This window comes from Passer montanus, unplaced genomic scaffold, assembly GCF_014805655.1.
Source record: "Passer montanus isolate IOZ18808 unplaced genomic scaffold, ASM1480565v1 scaffold38, whole genome shotgun sequence".
Taxonomy (NCBI): Eukaryota; Metazoa; Chordata; class Aves; order Passeriformes; family Passeridae; genus Passer; species Passer montanus.
The window spans coordinates 1,065,548-1,085,234 of NW_024368596.1; the positions used below are offsets into that span (position 1 = coordinate 1,065,548).

Consider the following 19,687-nt stretch of genomic DNA (forward strand, 5'->3'; position numbering starts at 1 on the left):
ACTGCCAATAGTTTGGGAGGAGAAATCTCTCTTGCATATGGCCTTTGTATCTGTGATGCCATTGGATGTTTTTGGGTTTTTTGTGGGGTGGGAATTGCTGAAAGCCATCACTTTTGATCATTAAGTACTTCTGGGGTTTTTTTTTACATCAAGAGTCACCATTAATTAATGTATTAGCTCAGTCTGCCTGAAACTCAGGTTGTTTTTTTGGGCTAAGCTGACAATCCCTGATTTTTTACCCAATTTCAGATGCATGGTGTTAACATCCAGAGGTTCCCTCAGTGATTCACAAGGGCTCAGGAGCTCTGCAGAGTCCAGGAGAGCAGGATCCTGCCTGGGGGCTGGGGAACATCTCCAGTCTCAGCAGGCAGCTGCCTCTCTCCAGGAAAAAGTGCTCTGAGCTTTGAAGGGTAAAATGACTAAAGATGAATGAATTTAATTCAAAGGGGGAAAAAAATGTGTTTATTCCAAGAAAGGTTTGGGTTTTTTCCTTTTAGTGAGTGTAATGGTGGTAAGTACTCCCAAAGGCATGTGGGCCCTCCCTCAGTGCCCCACCAGTACCAGCTGTTAACCATTGTAGCTTCTGTTTCACTCCAACTTAACCTTCTGGAATATCCAAAAACTCCAGCACACCAACCTCTGCTTTAAATAATTCATGTGTTTCTTGATAGACAAAAATCCTTTTCTACCTTCAGTTTATTTTAGACTGGACTAAAAGAGTGAAAGGAAAGAATGTGCCAAAAGAAATCATTATTTTACTTCATCAAAAAGCAAGAGTGGCATAGAAGAGAATTTGGCTTTGCTGAATGTTTAAATTATAATTTTAAGGACTGTCAGTAGTAGATTGAACTGGAATTGATGATTGACCACAAAATTCAGTATGTGTACTTTGATGTTAGCTATTGGGAAAAAAATCTGTGATGGTCCCATGTTTCAATTTAAAATTATGGAGATGGTTCTTAAATAAATGCAGAATCCATGAATAAATTGTGAATTATTTTTCTGGTACAGTGGTGTGCTTAGAAGACTGAAGCTGAAGGAATTAGTCACAAAGTTTTACCTTGAGGAGACTGAGGGATGCAGTGAAAAGGAAAACTGATGACTTCAAGCCAGGAATTGTGTAAAATAATAACAAGAATATTAGCAAAGCAGTAGAACAGTTAATTCAGAAGGTGGAGCCCAGGCTTGAGTATTCCTGTAATCAAATTCCCACGTGATTTTTCAAACTGAATATCTAAGATGCAAGAGAGAATGACTCTACTCACCATTTCAGTATACAGACCTGAGCAGTGATAAAAATAGACACTTTTAATTCAGAAGCCTTATCTTGGAGTTGTTTTTTGTGGTATGGTTTTGTCTGGGGGTTGTTGGTTTGATTTCAGGATCTAGAGTTAAATCATGTCCTGTCTATGATCCTTTGGCTGCCCAGTGTCTCCTTCAATGTGGAAAGATGATTTGGAAAAATTGTCATCACAGCTTTGAATTAAAAGCTGTGCTTTGAAAAAAATATTCTGAAGTTATTTAGAAACTTTCTAGAGACCTTTCTTTTTGTTTTTGAGACCAGCTAAGTTGGAAAAAATAAACGGTCCAGTGACCACTTGTTCATTCATCTGCATGTGCAGCTGCAAAATTATTTTCTGTGCTGTGCAAAACTTCTTCCTAAATATGAGGTTTAGAGACCCTCTGGGAGTAATTAACTACAATGCAGAAGCAAATCTGGGTTCATTGTATAAACTGCTCATTTAAGAAATATTTTTGTGCACAAAGCCCATTAACAAGGTTCCAAAACCTTCATGAATGTTAAACACTTTATTATAGGATTCTGAGCACTTCCTATTTGAATGAAATCTAGTGTAATCTCATGAATTACGTCTAGCTTTTGATACCTGGGTTGCTGTGTCAGATGTGTGCCGCAGTGCATTCAGCAGCTAAAATCTTTGATGTTGTTATTTGCTTAACAGTGATAGAACAGCTCTTTTCCTGTGGGCTGCACAGAAAGTTGAGGATGTGCTCATCCTTGAATGAAGCTGCCTGCTGTTGATTTTATCCTGCTTCCTGGTCCACTCCCATACCCCTGCTTGACTAAGTGCTTTCCCCCTGTGCTCCCAGCCCTGTGCTGCACGTGGCTGTCAGGAGCTTCACCCCAGTGCAGTGGAAGTGCAAAGCAGAGCTGCTGCCTCTCATCAGTTGTACAGGACTGGCAGGCAGAATTACTGAGTTGATTTAACCAGGACTGGGAGTACATGCCCTTAGCTTCAGTGGCTGCAGCCTGAAGTCAGGAGTACATTTAATTTACCAAATTAGCCCAATGCATGAGGCTGAAGGAGCTCGGAAGCAGCAGCATGATGATCTCTGGCTGGTGTTACATGGGCAGTCAGGGGTGGTAATCAGCCTTGCCCTCACTGTCAGCTCCTTTTTGAGGCAGCACAAATCATGTGAGATGCTGTGAGGAAATCTGATCCCACTGTGTGTGGGGTGAGGCTGTTGGGACAGTAGTCCTGAGCAGCAGGATTAGGTTTGCTGGCCTGGCTGTGTGCTTATGATCAGCAGGAAACAGTGGCACAAAAAATAGATGAAAAGCAGAAATAGGTGCTCAGCTTTTATGAAAGTTTGTCCTTTCTTTTCTCTTAGCTCTTTGTTTTTTCCAGAAGGATCATACAATGTGGCCTCATAATATTGCATCTCATCCACCATTCATTCATTTCCCAACAGAAACTGAATGACAGCATTTGTTATTGTAGAAGAGTTAATCATTAAGATCTGAGGGTTTTTACAACACCTTCATTTTACCTCAGAATATGTAAAATATATCCAAACCCTTCCATTTAAGGTGATGGATTACCCTGTGCTTGGCTGTGCTATCTGGATTGGTTGGAATTTTGTGCAATTACTATTTTACACAGCAGCAGAGTATCTGTGAAGTGGATATCAATTGAAACATATTTTGCTCTTCAGACTTGCTTTTTCAGGTTTCACAAAACATTTAATTAGTGATAATCAGCTTTTAACCAGCCAGAGCACACTGATGTGATTCCCTGCCTCTCTCCCCCATGATTGTAGGCATAGTCTGTACCCTTCAGATAAATTGCTTGCAGTCTGGAGACTGTCCTAGACAGCAGGAGGGGGAAGAATAAGGATGTCAGTTGCATGGGGAATAAAGAAGGTGTTGTGTTTACTGTGGTTTCAGTGAAGAATATCCTTTTCCTTTACTTTTCAGAATGGTGAACTTGGAAACCAGCTGGAGATTGCAAAGTCTCCTTTGCCTTGAGGTTGGTGGTCAATGGTCATCCTCTACCACACCCAAGGAAAGCAGAAGAGCTCCACTCTAACTTCTGTAAGGTCTCCTTCACTATGGAAGATCAAATGATTTTCTGGCTCAGGTTTTGTGATATTCGGCATCTGCCTTGGACCTGGAGTTTGGAAAAGGGATCGTCCCTGAGGCACGGCTGAGAGACAGAGCAACCAGCCCCAGACAATGAGCACTTTAAGTAGCACTGGAATATTGCTCAGCTTAACAACAGTGTCTGTTACACTGGATTTTAGTTTGCATGGTGGTCTGATGGCTTGGTCCTTAAGCAGCAATTTGACTCTGAACCAGAGTTTGCCTACGTCTGATCCTCTCAACACCTCTGAGAAGGGCGAAGTCTCTCGGATGTCCGTGAGGGAGAAGAATTGGCCGGCCCTCCTGATCCTGGTTGTCATCCTGCTGACCATTGGGGGGAACATATTGGTAATTATGGCTGTGTCCTTGGAGAAGAAGTTGCAGAATGCCACAAACTTCTTCCTGATGTCGCTGGCAGTAGCAGACATGCTGGTGGGTATCCTGGTCATGCCCGTGTCGCTCATTGCAGTCCTGTACGGTAAGTGCCTTCCCTCCTAGTTTGAATATTTCCTTTTGCAGGGGGTCCCTGAGGCTGCAGCAGCTGCTGTGCCTGATATTCCTTGTGCTGGTGGCTTGGGGAGTGTCAGTGTGTCCTTGGTCGTGGCTCTGTGCTGAGGTTCGTGCTCTGCAGGGAGCAGAGCTGGTGTTCACAGTGCCAGGAGTGACCTGTGGATAATGTGACACTGGGGGGTTCTTACTGCTGGGGCCACCATGAGAGCCTGAGGCAGCGAGCCAGCTTTTTACCTTGGCTTGGATTGCCCCAAAACTGAGCTAGGACACAAAAACTCACAGAAAAGCTGAGGAGAATGCTCATTGTTCATGAGCTACTCAGCTCTAAGCCAGGTCAGGATTTGTCCTTGAGCTCCCACTGCTAAGATCAGCGGGATTTGAGCAAAAGTGTGGATCAGAAAGGAGGTTTGCACGAGTAGATTTGGCATTCAGATAAAAGCCTTCACTCCTGGCATTTGTACCTCAGCTTGCCTTGTGTCTTTCAGGGGGTCATTGTGCCTCTCTGTGCCTCAGTTTCCCTGTCTCTAACCTGAGGGTATGCTCTGGTTTAAAGCACCCAGAGGCCTGCCTGTACAGGTGTGAGCACTTATTTCTCCCCATGCCAGGGTCAGTGTGTTTGCAATGCAGTGGGGCCTCACTCCTGCACTCAGGTGTGGAGCCACTGTTAGCACTTCAAAGAAGTAAAATATCAAACACATCTAACTTTCATCTGGCTCAGACTCCAGATCCCTTTGTTCAGTGTGGTGCTAGGAGTCTCCATCCCTGGTGTTTCAAAGGAGTATTTTGTTCTCCTCTGTATCTCTGATCATCATGTTTGTATACTCTTGTGTCAATTTTATAATCTGTGTATTTCATAGATAAAACTTTAAGTTTTTGAAGTCTGTTTTCAGATTTTCTTAGAAAGGTATTTTAATATTGATATTTCTTGGAAACAAATAATGCTGTTTACTTACAAATTTGATTAGAAATTGGTTTACTGTCCTATAAAGTAAAATGTAGGGATATTTATCTGACTTCTTCACTTGCCTAAATGAGTAAGTCTGGCAGAGATTAATTTCTAAAACACATTGATCAAGCATACATCATTCCAAAGCTTATATAACTTGTCTACAGTGAGTTAAATCAATATGTGATTTAGGTACAGGCCTAGCTATGGAGATCTTATGCACAAAGATCTTTTATTTTGAACTGTCAGAATAGTTCTATCTCTAAATCTTGTGTGTATTACAACATGTGTATTTTATTTTTAGCATTTTACTCCAGCTCCCTGGAGCTTGAAAAGGAGCATATAAATACTGAATTATGTGACAGACCTGCACTTGCATAAATTCTCTGTTAGCCAGTGACTCTAAAAAGGTGAATTTATGGAAGTGGTCTTCCTACATCCATACTTTCAAGGTCTTTGGAAACTAATAGAAATGGATTTTCTGTTCTGACTAGAAAATGATTACTTAAGGTAGTTTAAAGGTGTAAAGCATGCCACCCTTTTAGCAGCAAGGAAATATCACTGATTTCAAGAGGCATTGTAATTATCCTCTTTTTTTTGCCAGAGAACCAGCACTGGCTGTTGATAGCCCAAACATTTCTCCACAGACAAACAGTACAATGTAGGTTTTTTGGCAAAAATCACAATTTCATGGAAGATTTGTGGAAATACTTTGAGAAATGAGGAGGCTTCTGAGGCAGTGCTGGGGCAGGCTGCTGGACCAAAGTGTGTTGCCTCCAGGCTTTGTTAGGGGAGGAGGAGGAAAAGTTCCACTGGGGGAAACACTTTGAGAAATGAGGAGGCTGCTGGGGCAGTACTGGGTGCTGGACCTAAGTGTGTTGCCTCCAGGCTTTGTGAGGGGAGGAGGAGGAAAAGTTCCACTGGGGGAAAAATGAGCCTCAAAGGAACTTGTGGATTGATCTCAGTAGAACTCCAGTGAAATAATTTTTTTAATAGTATTTAAGCTACAAATTGTGGAAGGACATCACCAGAATTCTTGTGAGAATAACATGGGTGCATGGCCATGGACTGAGCAGGGAGAGGGTTAGTGCTTGGAAACATCACTGTGAATGTTCAGTCACTTTTACTCTGTTTATCTGACCTTTTTAATTCCATGCAGTCTACATAATTGTACACTGGGCTGTTTCAAAGGCTGCCGTGTGCTGTACTGAGAAGTGTATGCAGCACATCTCTTCCAGATTTGTAGAAGTCACTTTTAATTTATGTAATCAGAAAGGAACCTTAAAAAAATACATATAACAAATATAGGAGTGAAGAAATTACTTTCAAGTTTCCACATCAGCTCTCTCAGCCCCAAAGATAAATTCTAGTTGACAGAGTAACTAATTTCAGAGTAGGTTCATTTCCTTACTTTTGGCTAATAAGGTAAATGAAGTAGATTTCACTTCAAGCATAACCAGAAAATTGAATAGACACCCTCCACAAATACTTCTGGTTTTTGGTGGTTTTCTTAATTAAAAGAAGGGAAAATCAAGTTTCAAATTAATTCAAGAATCTTATTATAAAGGAAAGGACAGCAGGATGCAGCATGATGGATTTTTCACCAATTAATCAGGGCTTGGATATATTTATCAATTAGTCTTAAGTGTCTTACAGTAATCGATGAGTTGCATTTGACAACTGAGAACATTTTCCCTGGCATGCAGTTCCTAAAGAAGTAAGCAAATTAGTCTGCTAATTAATAAGCATGTATTGGGGAGGGTAAATGAGAAATGTACACAGCGTTTCATCTCAATGAAGAAATGCCTGATTAATTAAAAATACTGGTATTTTATAAGAATACTGATAGGGCATCAGGTATCTCACACATGATGGAGGTTCAGAGGGCAGGTGGAGGTTGTCTCCTCACCTCTGAGCACTCAGGGACAAGCAGCAGTGGGTTTACATCTTGTCATGTGTTTATGAGCAGGAAAGAGGGCTGGTGGAGGAACACAAGAGAATCCCCTCAGCTGATCTGAGCTGCAGAGGATATTCAGCTTTCTGGGTTCTTGCAGAAGGTTCACAGCTGCCAACACAAGTTGCCAGAGCGTGGCCAAGGAGTGGCCAGCAGACCCCTGTGTACCCCCAGTGCAGGCTCTCCCTTCCCCTCGCGGAGCCAGGGGCTGAGGCAGCTCCCAGGGGGCTGGTGTTGGATGCAGCATTCATCAGCCCCAGCTGCCAGAGCAGATTTACACCCACAGCATTGTTATTATTGATAATTACCATCATTATGGTGTGGTGACAGAGATGTGCTGAGCACTTGGGCACACTTTGATGCTGGTTTCCCTGCAGAGGGGGAGCAGTGCAGCTCAGCTCTGTGATGTGACATTCAGGTATCTGGAAATGATCAGGCATTTAAAACACCACATCAAGCCATGGGCTTAAATGCATCTTGACTACACTGAGTTCCAGCTGACAGTTGAATTGCTTTCAGAAATTATTATTTATTCCTGTTAGCTTTAAATCTGTAATGTTTCTGTTTGTGCTGAGCAACCACTACATTTTATTCTTCTGCTAGGGTGTGACTGAATGGAAACTCCTACACTGCTTGCACTATCTGTGTCATAAATTCAGAGAGGGGATTATTTTTTTTTCTCCAATGACACCTTATACCTGGGGTGTGTGCATTGAAATTTATATCCAGCAGGAAGTGTGAGTTTATCTTTTGCTATCAGTAGGATCCATAGGCTGCTACACTCTGTGCTCACCCAGCAGCATTTATTCTCTTTTCAAGTCCCTAAGCTTTCCTGTCCCTCAGCTAACCTAAATAATTCTGTGAAATCTGAAATCCTACTACATCATTATTTACCCTCTTTCCAGATTATTAGATTCATAGGAAACTTTAGCAGAGATATTGAGTGTCCTGCTACTGAATTTTCTCCACATGAACAACAGCCTGTTTACCTGATGTGACAAATGGGATTAAGTTCTGGTGTATCTCTGTTGCTGTTGGGGAAGAAAGCTCTGTATGATGTGCCCTGAATCCATGGAATAGCTTCTTTGCTGCTACCCAAGGTTTAAATTGTGCTTAGAGTGAGAGGAAGGGGGGAATACTAAATGATACTTTCTGTATCTCATTGAATATGGGTCCCTGGTTGTAAAATATCTTGAGGCAGCTAAATGTTAATTTGCAGGATTTTTCAGAGCCTTTGAAAATGTGGCACCCTGTTGCAGTTCGTTTGGGGCTCCCCGGGGTCCCCCTAAGCTGTGAGTGCACTGGCAGCAGCAGGCAGGCAAGGAGACTCCACACGGCTTCTGAGGGTGCTGATTGATGAGGGTTTATTGGGGTCCCACCCCCAGGAGCAGCATGGTGACTGAGGGGGAAGGGGAAAGGGGGAGAGCCTGGGGGAGAGAAGGGCCAAGAGGGAGCCTGGTCTCCCTCACACAGCTTGACAGGGAGATCAAGGTGGGCACAGAGTAAGACTTGGGCCAATGGGATTACAGATCCTTCGGGGAGGATCACAGCTTGGGATAAACTGTACATTCTGGAGGGGTGAGACAGAGCACAGCATTTAACTGAAATGTAACACCACAGCACCCTATGATAATTCTCTGCTGGAAACAGCACTAGGAACCTGCACAGCCCTGGCTTGCACTGGTGGCTTCTGGTCAAGGAGAGCCAAAGGCTGAAGGGCTGAAATCAGCACTGGAGAGGGTGATGATACCTGTCAAGAGGAGAGAGTGCTGCTCCACACCCTTTCTCAGCAGTGATTTAATCTATTAAACCTATATTTTCATCACCCTCTTCAAAAACATTTGACTCAGAGCTTTTAATTGTCATAGTGAAAGCTGGATTTGCTCCACACACATAAATTTCCTCTTAATTTCAGTTTTGATTTTGTCTGAAATTATCTACACTTTATATCTGCCTTTTTATCTAGTTTATTTAATTTTTTTGTTTTGTTTTGTTATACTTTTAATGTTGGACAATAAAGACTGGAAACCAGATGAGTGAGGAAAGTGTCATTATCTGAGGAGTACAAAGCACTTTGAAGGAAAGACCTCAGTGCTTCACAGTACTTTAAAGTCATCTTCTCACTAGTCTTATTAAAGAAGAATTATTTTAAAAAATTGTCAGAGCAATTTAACTTATTGTAGCCTTTTGTTATTCTTTCTCATTATTTTGATGTGTGTGTTTTACTGATGTCTTGTCTGAAAATCTCCTCAAGATTTTTATATGCTGCTGTTATGAAAGATGAGAAGCAAAATTTGATATTTGCAGAATGACACCAATATCAGATGGATGCAGTCATTTGGACTTGATATATACATTTTTTTTGTCCTAACTGATGAAATTTCATTTATTCCTCCATGCAGCAGCCCCATCCCCGGGGCTTTTTTGACAGCCAGGCTGTGTATGGCTCGAGTGCAATATTCCCCTTTGAGATAAATACTTCATATGAAATTAGCAAATTAACTTGAATGTTTTCTACTCCTTTCCATTTCTTTCCTTTTGTCTCAATTAATTTCCTTGAAAAATCTCCTAAACATTCTTCTGTAGGCATGTTGCAGTTTAATAGTAGTTATGCTAAAACCCCCAAAACCAGCTTGTTAGCCCTGATGGTGTGTTGAGGGCTGACCAGGAGTGAAGAGGAGGCAGAAATGGTGTAAAACCATTATGCAGTTTATGTGGACACAGATACAGACAGTGCTTAAAGCAGTTTTTATTTCAGTGAAGTAAAAGGTAACCAGTAATACTTGTACTGGTTGCTCCTCTTGTCTGGGAATATTGATTTAACTGAAGTGGCTTCCTCATACACACCTTTCTAATCCCTGTGGAAGTTTTGGTCCTCACCAGGTTGAGAAAGAGAAAAATGCAAAGGTGAGCAGCCCATAAAACTGGAGAGGGGTGATCTCCACCTCCTCCATGAGGAGCTGCAGCTGTGCTGAGTAAAACAAAACACAGCACTGATGGTGAGGTTCTGCTCTGGGGAGGGCACAGGGGAAATTTCCCTGGTCAGGCTTATGTCTTGGCTTGCTTTCTGCTGAATTCCTCCTTTTGGGAATGGATTTTGGTTACAAGACTTGCAAACAATGTAGCAGTCAATAAATAAATCATATAAATTCAGGAAAGCAAGTCAGGGAAGTCTCTGCTGTCTGCAAACAGACTGTTGTCAATTTGGAGGTTTATTTTACTTATGTTAAAGTATTAAATGGATTTGTACTTGTCTTTTGAACAGTGTCTCTACATTTGGGTAGAGCAAGAAGAGCTACAGAGTGTATTTGGATCTTCTGGAAAGCAGTTTTTCTTCATTTCTAACACCTGCAGGTGTTAGATCTGTCTGTCTTCTGGTAGATTAAATTATAGCACTGTTCAGCACTTGACCTGCCATCACTTCTTTGGGCAGATGGTCATGTACTTATTGGTAGCTGAGCTGTTTTTTCTCCTTATGCTGCACCTGTACAGACAGATTTAGAAAGATTGTCACTTTTAATGTAATAAGAATCAGCCCCATAAAAATTCAGATTTTAGTAAAACCTTGGCTTGAATTGCAAGTTCCTCCTAAAAAGTTCCATGGAGACCTGGCATAAGTCTTCTGTATGGATGGTATGGATGCTCTTTTCCTCCCTCAGGACAAGTCTGTCCGTCCCTTGGCAGGCTGGTAAATTTGCAGTGTGATGGTAAGCAGGATGTGACCACCAGAATACACATCTGAGAGGAGCAGGCAGTGCCCCAGGTGTCACCTGAGCTGCATCCTCAGAGCCCTGTGCCCCAGCAGGAGGGACAGCAAGGCAGCCCCTGCTGTCAGCAATTCCCCAGGTTTGTCTGGCAGCATGGATTGAGGCTTTCCCCCACCCCATGTGAGAGTGCAGCCACCCCAAACCCTGGCCCAGGCTCTTTGCTGTGCAGGGTGTAGGGGCCAAAGTCAGAGCAAGTGTTTGGGGCTACAACTCCTGCGTGCAGCCAGCTGCAATTATCCCCTGGGCTCTGGGATGCTTTGGAATCTTGCCTGCACTGCTGTGTGTTAGCTGAGGCAGCGTGAGTAACCTGGGGTTAATAACTAATAATAAAATTAATAATAATAATAATAAGTGCACGTGTCCCTCCTGGCCTCTCAGCAAAGCTTTGTTGTGTCCTGTCCTGCCCTGCTCTGGGCAGGAAGGTCACGTTCCACAAGGTGTTCTGCTCTCCACCTTCCTTCTGGAAATGGATGCTGTTATTCTTCCCCAGACGCTCTGGAAGCCTCTGCTCTCCCCAGGGCAGCCCCTGCAGCTGCTCTGCTGCAGCTCCTGGGAGCCTGGGTTCTGTTTTCCCATGTGGTGCCTTGTGGGAAAGTGGGAAATTAGGGGCTCTCCCTGGCTACTGCTCTGGAGGCATCCCGAGGAGCATGTCATGGCAAATAAAGCTGTTGAGGGTGCTTTTGTCTAATTGCACTTTTGATTGAGGCTGTGGGAGTGTATCCCTGCCTGCAGCCCTTCTCCTGGGAAGCTGGTAGAAGGATGGGGTTACTCTTGTTGCTGGTGAAGTACTTTGCAACATGTGGAGCCCAAGTCCCCATTCTGCCAGCTTTATGGTGATCTGTTGAAAAAATTAAAACTTTAGCCAAAAGCACCATAATCACTGGAGTGTTTCAGGCTATATTTTAAGCCATAAACTAGAATTTCTGCCTTGAAAATATATTTTTTTTAAATATAACTCCTTGTAAAAATCTGGTAACTTTCACATTTATTCTAATGCTGAATGAAAATTCATTTCCAACCCTGTAACATTTCTGGGAAGCTCAAATTCCATCCAGTATGTCCAAGCAGCAGGAGCCACTCCAGGGCCATGGAGCTGCAGTTTGCTGGTGTGAGCCATGAGCTGGGCAGCTGCCTGGAGCCTGTGGGGAGCAGGAGCTGCTTTCTGTGGTCAGCAAGCACCTTCCTCAAGGAAAGGGCTCAGTGTGTCCCCCTGCCAGTGGTGCCAGCAGCTCTGCCTGAGCTCCCAGGGTGCCCCATCTCACACAGGAGCTGCTCCCTACAACTTCTTGCCCGTTGCTCAGGGCCATTTGCATGTGGCAAGCCTTTTCTTGTTTCCAGGAGGAAAGCAGAAGACTCCTTGCCTTAGGTCTCTGATCTTGCTTCCTCTGCTGCTGAGCTCTGGATGATGCAGCAGAGGGTTTGTGGTGCAAAGATAATTTTTGGAATAAATCAATGCCAGCTTCAGAGAGAGTTTCAATGGCACCTTGCTTGCTGCTGTGGGTAGGGCCTGGCAGTTTTGTGCCAGGTCCTTGTGACTCATTTGAGCTCAGCCATTATCCACATTTTGGAGCATTAGTTTATAGGACTCTGAAGACCAAATTCTGCTGTCAGATAAAAAGGCAGAGCAGTTGCTATTTAATTTTTTTACCACCTGCCTCTTTCTTGTTATTTCTTCACCCTGTGCCACCTGTATATCATCCAGCTCTGACTCTGGCTGGCTTCTTGGAACAGGCAGAGATATTCTTTACTGTCCCCTCTGTGTCTGTTCCTGTTGACAAGAGGATCTTGTCAATCTGCCAGCATTAGGAGAAAACATGAGAGAACAATAAACATTCCACATTTGTAAACATGCTTTTTTTGCTCTCCAAACCCCTTGCTGTTAAGCAAGCAGCTCCTTTGCCTGCTGTGGGTTAATGGGGCTTTTAGCCTGTGATCTGCTAGGGATGAGGCTGCTGCCCATGGAGCTCAGGCTGCTCAGCCCAGCACAGATGAGCAGAGCACAAGCACTTCCAGCAGCCTCTGTTTCTGGAAGCTTCCATCGTGAGAGAAGCTTGGAGAAGATTGTCATGGAGAAGACTGTATGGCTGCTCTCTGTTGGCTGCAATAAAATGTACAGGTTTCACACCCTTTGAGTCACACTGTGTTAGATTTGGATAAATAACACCCCTCCAGGGAGGTGCAGAGATCCCAAAGGCTCCAGGTGTGCCCTCCATCACGTTCCACATCAGGGAATGAGGGGCTGTGCCAGCATCCCAGCCTGGCACTGGGCAGGTCAGGTGTGTGTGAGCCACAGCCTTGGCACATGGCAGCACTGCCAGACTGGGAGCTCATCCTGGCCTTTTCCAGGAAAATCTGTAGCTCAGATTTTCACAGCTTGCCAAAGGATACTGCAGACTCAATGTTTGTCCCAAGGGTCTGACAGGTTTTCTCACAGACAGAGGTTCTTGCAGAAAGGCCTGAACAAAAGCAGTTATTCTGACCTGCATGGGAGCATGAGACCTGATTTCTGAGATTTGAAAGGACATGTCCAGTGCTTTCTTTTTTTCCTCCCTAAATATGGAAAAATGAAAGCCAGGAATGCTACAGAGCACCTTAGATTTTATTTTCTAGATGGATTGCTCCTCTGTTTTGCTCAGTGGCATCAGGCTACAGGTAAATAACAGTAAACGTAAGGGACCTGGGGAATGGTTTCCTAAAAATGTCATGAGGAGAGATTCTGGCTATGCTAAAGCCAGAGGGAACATTGACAGGACATGCAGAGAGGCTAGGGCTTCTGCCAGAGCAATTTTCTGTCTCCTCCAACCTCTTTACTCTTTTCCTGCCTGCTCATGACTGCAGGTCTTGGCATGACTGCAGCAGCATCCCTCAGCTAAAAGGGTCTGAGATGTTTTGCTGCTGTGCTGTGAGTAAAATCTCTTCTGCCACTGCAATGCAGCTCCTTTCATGCCACTGCTGTTCTTGGGTTTCAGCACCCTCACCCAGAGCACGAGGCACGCTCCTGTTGGAGCATTATGGAACACACAGGTATGAGAAATGAGCTGGCATTTGTCCAGCTGAGGTGACCCAGAGTTGCACAGTGTGGAACATTCAGCTCAGTGCTGAAATGTCTCCTGGTCTGTGCAGGGCCTGATTCTAAAGTGTGTTTTTGTGGGCATCCAGTTGCTTAATGTGGTTTGGCATGAAACACTTTATGTTGGTTTGGTGAGGCTGGCTTTCCCTAAGACACTTGTGTTTTGCTTTTCCTGCTGTGAAAGGAGTGAACTCCTCTCTTCTGGGTTGGCTGAGATTGTTGTGGGGGTTTTTGTTTTTTAATTAATTGGTTTTGATTAGAAGCCAAACATATTTAAAATATAAAGGAAGCAAACACACCTTAGAAAAATATTGTGCTGAGCTACATAATTCATATAAGAAATAGCAATCACAAAGATCACAAAGGGAGTTTCCACAGGAATGCAGGATTGAAAAGAACTTTCTGACTTCTTGTGTCCTTGTTTTCTACCAAGCATCATTAAGACACTGAGCTGCTGCAGTCTTATCTTCCATTTTCCAGAGCCTCTTTCCTTCCAGCTGCCTTCTTTTAGGAAGCTGATGACAAAAATATGTGTGTTGTAGTGTGTAGCAACAGAAAGCCAGGACAAATCTCTGAGCAACTTATGAAATCAAAACCCTTAACTTTCTTGCAAGAAGCAGTTTTAAAATAGAAAATCCTAACACTGCAGTGTGAAAAAACAGAGCCTCCATTCACCTTGGTACTTCCTAAGAGGCAAATGAGCTTTGAAACTCTCCTTCAAAAGCTGATAAACTGGGCTGCTTTCCCTTTTCAGATTTATCCAGTGAAACCTGTTCCAGAATCTCCTCTCTCACAGCTCTGGAAGGGTCTGAGATGTTCAGAGTTGACCTCAGGGTCAGCTGGGCCCATCATGTCTGCACAGTGTGAGGCTGGGTGTGGAGCGAAGCCAGGAGCTCCGTGGCAATGAGAGCAGCAGAGCAGGTTAGCTAAAGCCTCCACAGGCTCTTGCTAAGTGGGGGCAAGACTTTTTCAGCACTCCCAGCTCCACAGCTCACCTGGAGGTGTGGTGTCACCCCAAAACACACCATGGAAGCAGTGCTAGGTAAGCACTGACCACACAAATTATCACCCAGGCATCTCAAGGTGCTTCCTTGGATGGTGCCTCTACAAATGTGGAGAAGAAACTGGCAGAGTCCACTTTTGCCCTGCCTGAAGGGAAATGTTAAAATACTTCAGATTATTTCAGTGGAGTAAATCCTATTATACTTGTTGAACATATGGCCTTATATTTTTCTAGTTTACCCAGAGCTCGTGTGCTGCAGCCAATCAGGGAGCTATTTTTCATATGTTAGACATCAAATTGGATGGGTCTGCCTTGTTTGCTTGGTGAAATTGAGAATTGCCCAACCAAAATAAATCTTTTATGCGCAAGAATGACTCATTAGAATAATTTTGAATTGCACTCATTTAAATGTTTTTATTCAATGCAAATAAAGTTTTAGATCCAATTATAGTTTTTATTTCATCCTTTTGCTCAAAACTTTTGGAAGATACAACAGGTTTTAAAACTCACAGGAGTGTAAAGTCCCCAAAATCTGCAGTGTGTATAGTTACATTTCTGTTTTATATACCTCTGTTTTACTGATGTCAATTTAAATACAGCAGCAGTTTTTATGCTGTCAGTGCAATCTTCTCATGCCCAATTTGCTTCTAGATCAGTGAAGCTAAATGTGCTTTAAAATGCATGAATCTTTATTTACTTTTTATTACAATAGCCTGTTAGATCCAGTAGTAGTTTTGAAAGTGCATTGCCTCATTGTAATTAACTTTTATGAGTTTAGTTGAAAAGAAATATAAACTCCCATGCTTTGTAGCAAACCAGAAATTGATACAAGATAATGAGAAAACCTGAATTGTTATGTATAAAAAGAAGGACTCTGTGATGATAAATGGTTCAAGCAGTAAATTTGGTGCTTTATAAAGGCACCAGGCAGATCATGGAGATACCAAATAAAATGAAGACAGGTTATGTGTTTCCCCCAGACAGATTTAGCCTCATCTGAGAGGAAGAACAGCTCCAGGCACAGGAGCCATGTGAGACACACCCAGAATTCTCCTTGGGTGTGTTTCATCCCCATTCTTAAAATTTTAAAACCAAGAGAAAGGATTTAACTAGAACTGCAAACATTTTACCAAGATTGAGTTAATTTTAGTCGTACACAGAGATTGACCTGTCTGTTCCTCAGAGAAAGACCCAGTTAAATGTTCACTGACTCCCAGCCCCAAGAGCCTGGGGTCCCAGCAGTGCCAGCAGCCCATGGGGCAAGGGAGCTGCCCACACCTGACTCCTCTTAATCCTTACTCTAGCATTCGTTAAGTGAGAAATAAAATATTCCCCACGTAGAAGCATCGTATTTGTGACCCAGATTTTAACACACAGCAGTGATCACGGGTGAGCTGTGACAGAGCAGTGCATCTCAATGGCTTCAGCCACTCTGTCCATCCCCATACCAAAAGTTTTTGCTTTTACTTCTGCTTTCTCTTACTCACAAGCTCCTTGTTTTCCTTCCTAGAAGGTGACTGCAGCTAAATCTAGCAACACTTCCATGCACCAAATATCTGGGACATATTATCTCATGCTGAGAACCTGCTCTCAGCAGAGTGAAATTGGGCTGAGGAAATAGTCAGTAGGATGTGTTTCTCCACACTTGTCAAAGAGCAGCCACACTTTCCAGGAATGGTCCTATCTGCTGTAAAGATTAACAAATGGCTTCATTTCCCTGGCTGCACCTGCAGACAGCACAAACTTGAGGGAAAAACCCAGAACCCCTGGCTGGTCAGCTGTGTTTGTGTTCTCTGTCTGGACTTTGCATGGAACAGCTCTTTCATCCTTGTTCAGCCTCTATTCTGTGTTTACAGAATCATTCAGGTTGGGAAAGACCTCTGGGATCATCAAATTAAACCATAAACTTGCCACAACCAGGGGCACCAGCAAACCCTGTCCCTGAGCACCACATCCTCCTGTCTCTGAGCTCTGACAGGGACAGTGACTCCACCACTTCCCTGGGCAGACTTTTGCAACGCTCAACCACCCTTTCAGTGAAGAATTTTTTTGTAATATCCAATCAAAATGTCCCATGGCACAACTTGAGGCTGTTTCATCACTCAGGAAATTTGTTGTTGCATGTAGATGGATGCCTCATCTGCATTTTGCTGTTTGGTGTATTTGTGTACCTCCTAACATATTTGGTGCTTTTGCTGTATTATATTATGGGAAGCACCGTGTGAAAATAAGGAAGATTTATTTTTAGTGCAAGGTAACTTCATGTGATCAATACAATAATATCATAATTTCTTGCCTTAAGGGCTCAACCTGAATGCTGGTCAAATGCCAAGACCTGATCAATACTCTGCTGCAATTTTAGAAGAGATGGATGTGATGGGCCAGCTCAGCCTTTGTGCTCAAAAATATGGGGAAAATCACTGCCATTAGGCAGGCCAATACAGCAATAGACAGCTGCTTTACGCAGCATGCAGAGAAATACAGAGAAGTGAGGTGAAATCTCTACCACTCCCTTACAACAATATGTTGTAAGACAAATATTCCACTGTAAAACATTAGTTTTAATTATACATGTTTCCAGGACTGGGTTAATTAACTCAAAATTAACTCAACTTTTTCATTCTACTTCCTTTCCCATCCATTGGTTGAATTGATATCATTAAATTCTACTCAGCAAATTATGATTTTACTGTCTCTATCCAATTCACATGATATATTCCTTGAAATTCTGGTTCTAGAGTTGTCTATTATTCATTAAAATATCCTCATAAGTTACTTCACTTCCCTGAGACTTAACAGTAAGAGTAGCAGTAAGTTCCTACTTTGTGTTTTATCAGCACATGCTGGGAAACAGGCTCAATGTAATTCATCTGCTTGCATGGAAATGAAATGAAAATTACATAGATGGAAGAGGGGCCACATGCCAATTGCTCTGCCTTGCACTATTTTGCACACTGCCTCATTGACAAAATCCAATATTTTCCTGAATGGACAATTTACAAGAGGAACCAAATGGATCCTTACTGCCTATTCTGCCAAAATTGTCATTGAAGATGCTAATGGCATGAGGGGAATTTGTGCATGAACCTGTCATGGAGCCTGGGCTGTGATTAAAAATACATGCTCCATCAAATGCTTAAATGGTTAAAAATGGCTGTAATTTGATGTGCTACATCAAAATTTGGGTTTCATGTATTCGTTTCAAAGATATATTCAATTTTTCCACTCTGTGTTTTCTGCTTGTAACAAGTTTTCTTGGAAAAGTTTACTCTTCCTGCAGGCAGTCTGATAAGCACAGGGACAGCAGTGAGTGAATCTCTTACCCAAGATGCTGTCTTGCTTCCTAGATGAAAAAGGTTCAGGACTAGAAAGTTCAATCAGTAATATACAAACATGAAGTGTTCCTCTATCAGCTCTTAGGTGTGGGATTTGATGGGCAAGGCAGGGTGGTTGATAAGGCTCTGGTGACTCATGGTTGTTTTTTTTGGGTGGTTTGATTTCCATGCCTGTTGACATATTGGTGGGAGCCTGAGTTCTCCAGCAGTGCTGGAGTTATCAGACAGACCAGTTGTTATTCAGACCAACACCTCTCCATCTTCTGATGTATAATTTGTTTTGCAGCGTGTTTATTTTTGGTAAGGTTGGGGTGTTTTGCTTGTTTTTATAAATGTCTATTTCCATCCTCAATCAGAGGCAGCAGCTGCATGGAAAGGTCTTGGTGTTGCTGAGATATGAAATTGGATGACAGGCTTTCACCATACCTGCTTGGCACCCACTGGGATGCAGGAGCCTGTAAATGCGTGTCTGACACCCAGGAATATTGATGGCTGGGGCTGGGAGGCAGCAGAGCTCTGCCCTTCTGCCTGTGCACTTGTTCTGAATGGGAATTACTTCTCCCTCCCCTATCTAAATGTTGGATTTGTTGGGTAAAATTTTGAATTTACCGGTTATCGTATTCAGGGTGACCCCGACGAAGGAGAGGAATGATGAGGAGGACTCCATGGATATCAGAAGGCTAATTGATTACTTTATTACACTATATTATTCTATATTATATTACATTATATTACATTAGAACTGAACCTGCCAAGCGCTCAACTCTGCACACAACCTTGTGACTGTCTCCTGACCGACAGTCTGGAGACGTGCTTGGCCCTCACAGGCCAAGGAAACAAAACCCCATCACTTTGGGTAAAAAAATCTCCATACTGCATTCTGCTTTTGCACAAACACAGGCACAGAAAATAAGATAAGAATTGTTTCTTCTTTCTCTGAGGCTCCTTGCTGTGATTCCCAAAAATATCCTTGGGAAGTTGTGCCTTGCTTTTCTCTGTGAAGAGAAATGCGGCCACAGCCGGTTGGACTTTTGTTGGTTTCTTCTGATCAGTCAATTTGAAATTAACAGAAAGGGAGATTTACATTTTAACACAGGAGAAGCCAAGAGCAGTGAGTCACTTTCTTGTTCAATTCTAACTGGCTGTGTCCATCCAAGATGCACAGCAGCAGAACAAGATTAATTGATTGATAGAACACAGCAAGTTCAATGTTGACAAGCATGAATACAGGAAAAACAACTTTCAAGATGAAGTCCTTGAAATATACCTTTTACACTTTATCTGCTTTCCATAATGACTTTTCCAAGATTTTTTAGTCCATATTGGGATAGGTGCCTTTTGTACCTTGGGAGTAGCTAATTATACTACAGCACTAATATTATTCACTTGTGTTTGTGAAATTTTAGACAACAATTAGAATTTTAGAATCATAGAATATCCTACGAGTTGGAAAGGATCCTCAAGGATGATTGAGTCCACCTCCTGGCCTTGCATGGGAAGCCCCAAAAATCCCACCACGTGCCTGAGAGCATTGTCCAAAGGCTCCTTGAGCTCTCTCAGGCTTGGGGCTGTGTTTGCTTCCCTGGGCAGCCTCTTCCAGTGCCCAACCACGCTCTGGGTGAAGAATGTTTTCCTAATACCCACCCTAACTCTGCGCTGACTCAGCTTCAGGCCATTTCCTTGTGTCCTGTCTCTGGTCACCAGAGAAGGGATCAGTGTG

General features: G+C 43.0%; 1 protein-coding gene across 5 annotated transcripts in view; it reads left to right on the top strand.

The window, feature by feature from the left end:
- The window catches only part of HTR2C (5-hydroxytryptamine receptor 2C), a 216,437-nt gene that overhangs the window by 170,371 nt on the left and 26,379 nt on the right, over positions 1-19,687 (top strand). For all 5 annotated transcript variants that reach the window (XM_039717621.1, XM_039717617.1, XM_039717620.1 and 2 more), the window contains one exon: positions 3,218-3,860. In XM_039717621.1, coding sequence (XP_039573555.1) covers positions 3,476-3,860 — 385 coding nt within the window. In that variant the 5' untranslated portion in view covers positions 3,218-3,475. The remainder of the gene's footprint in view (positions 1-3,217; positions 3,861-19,687) is intronic.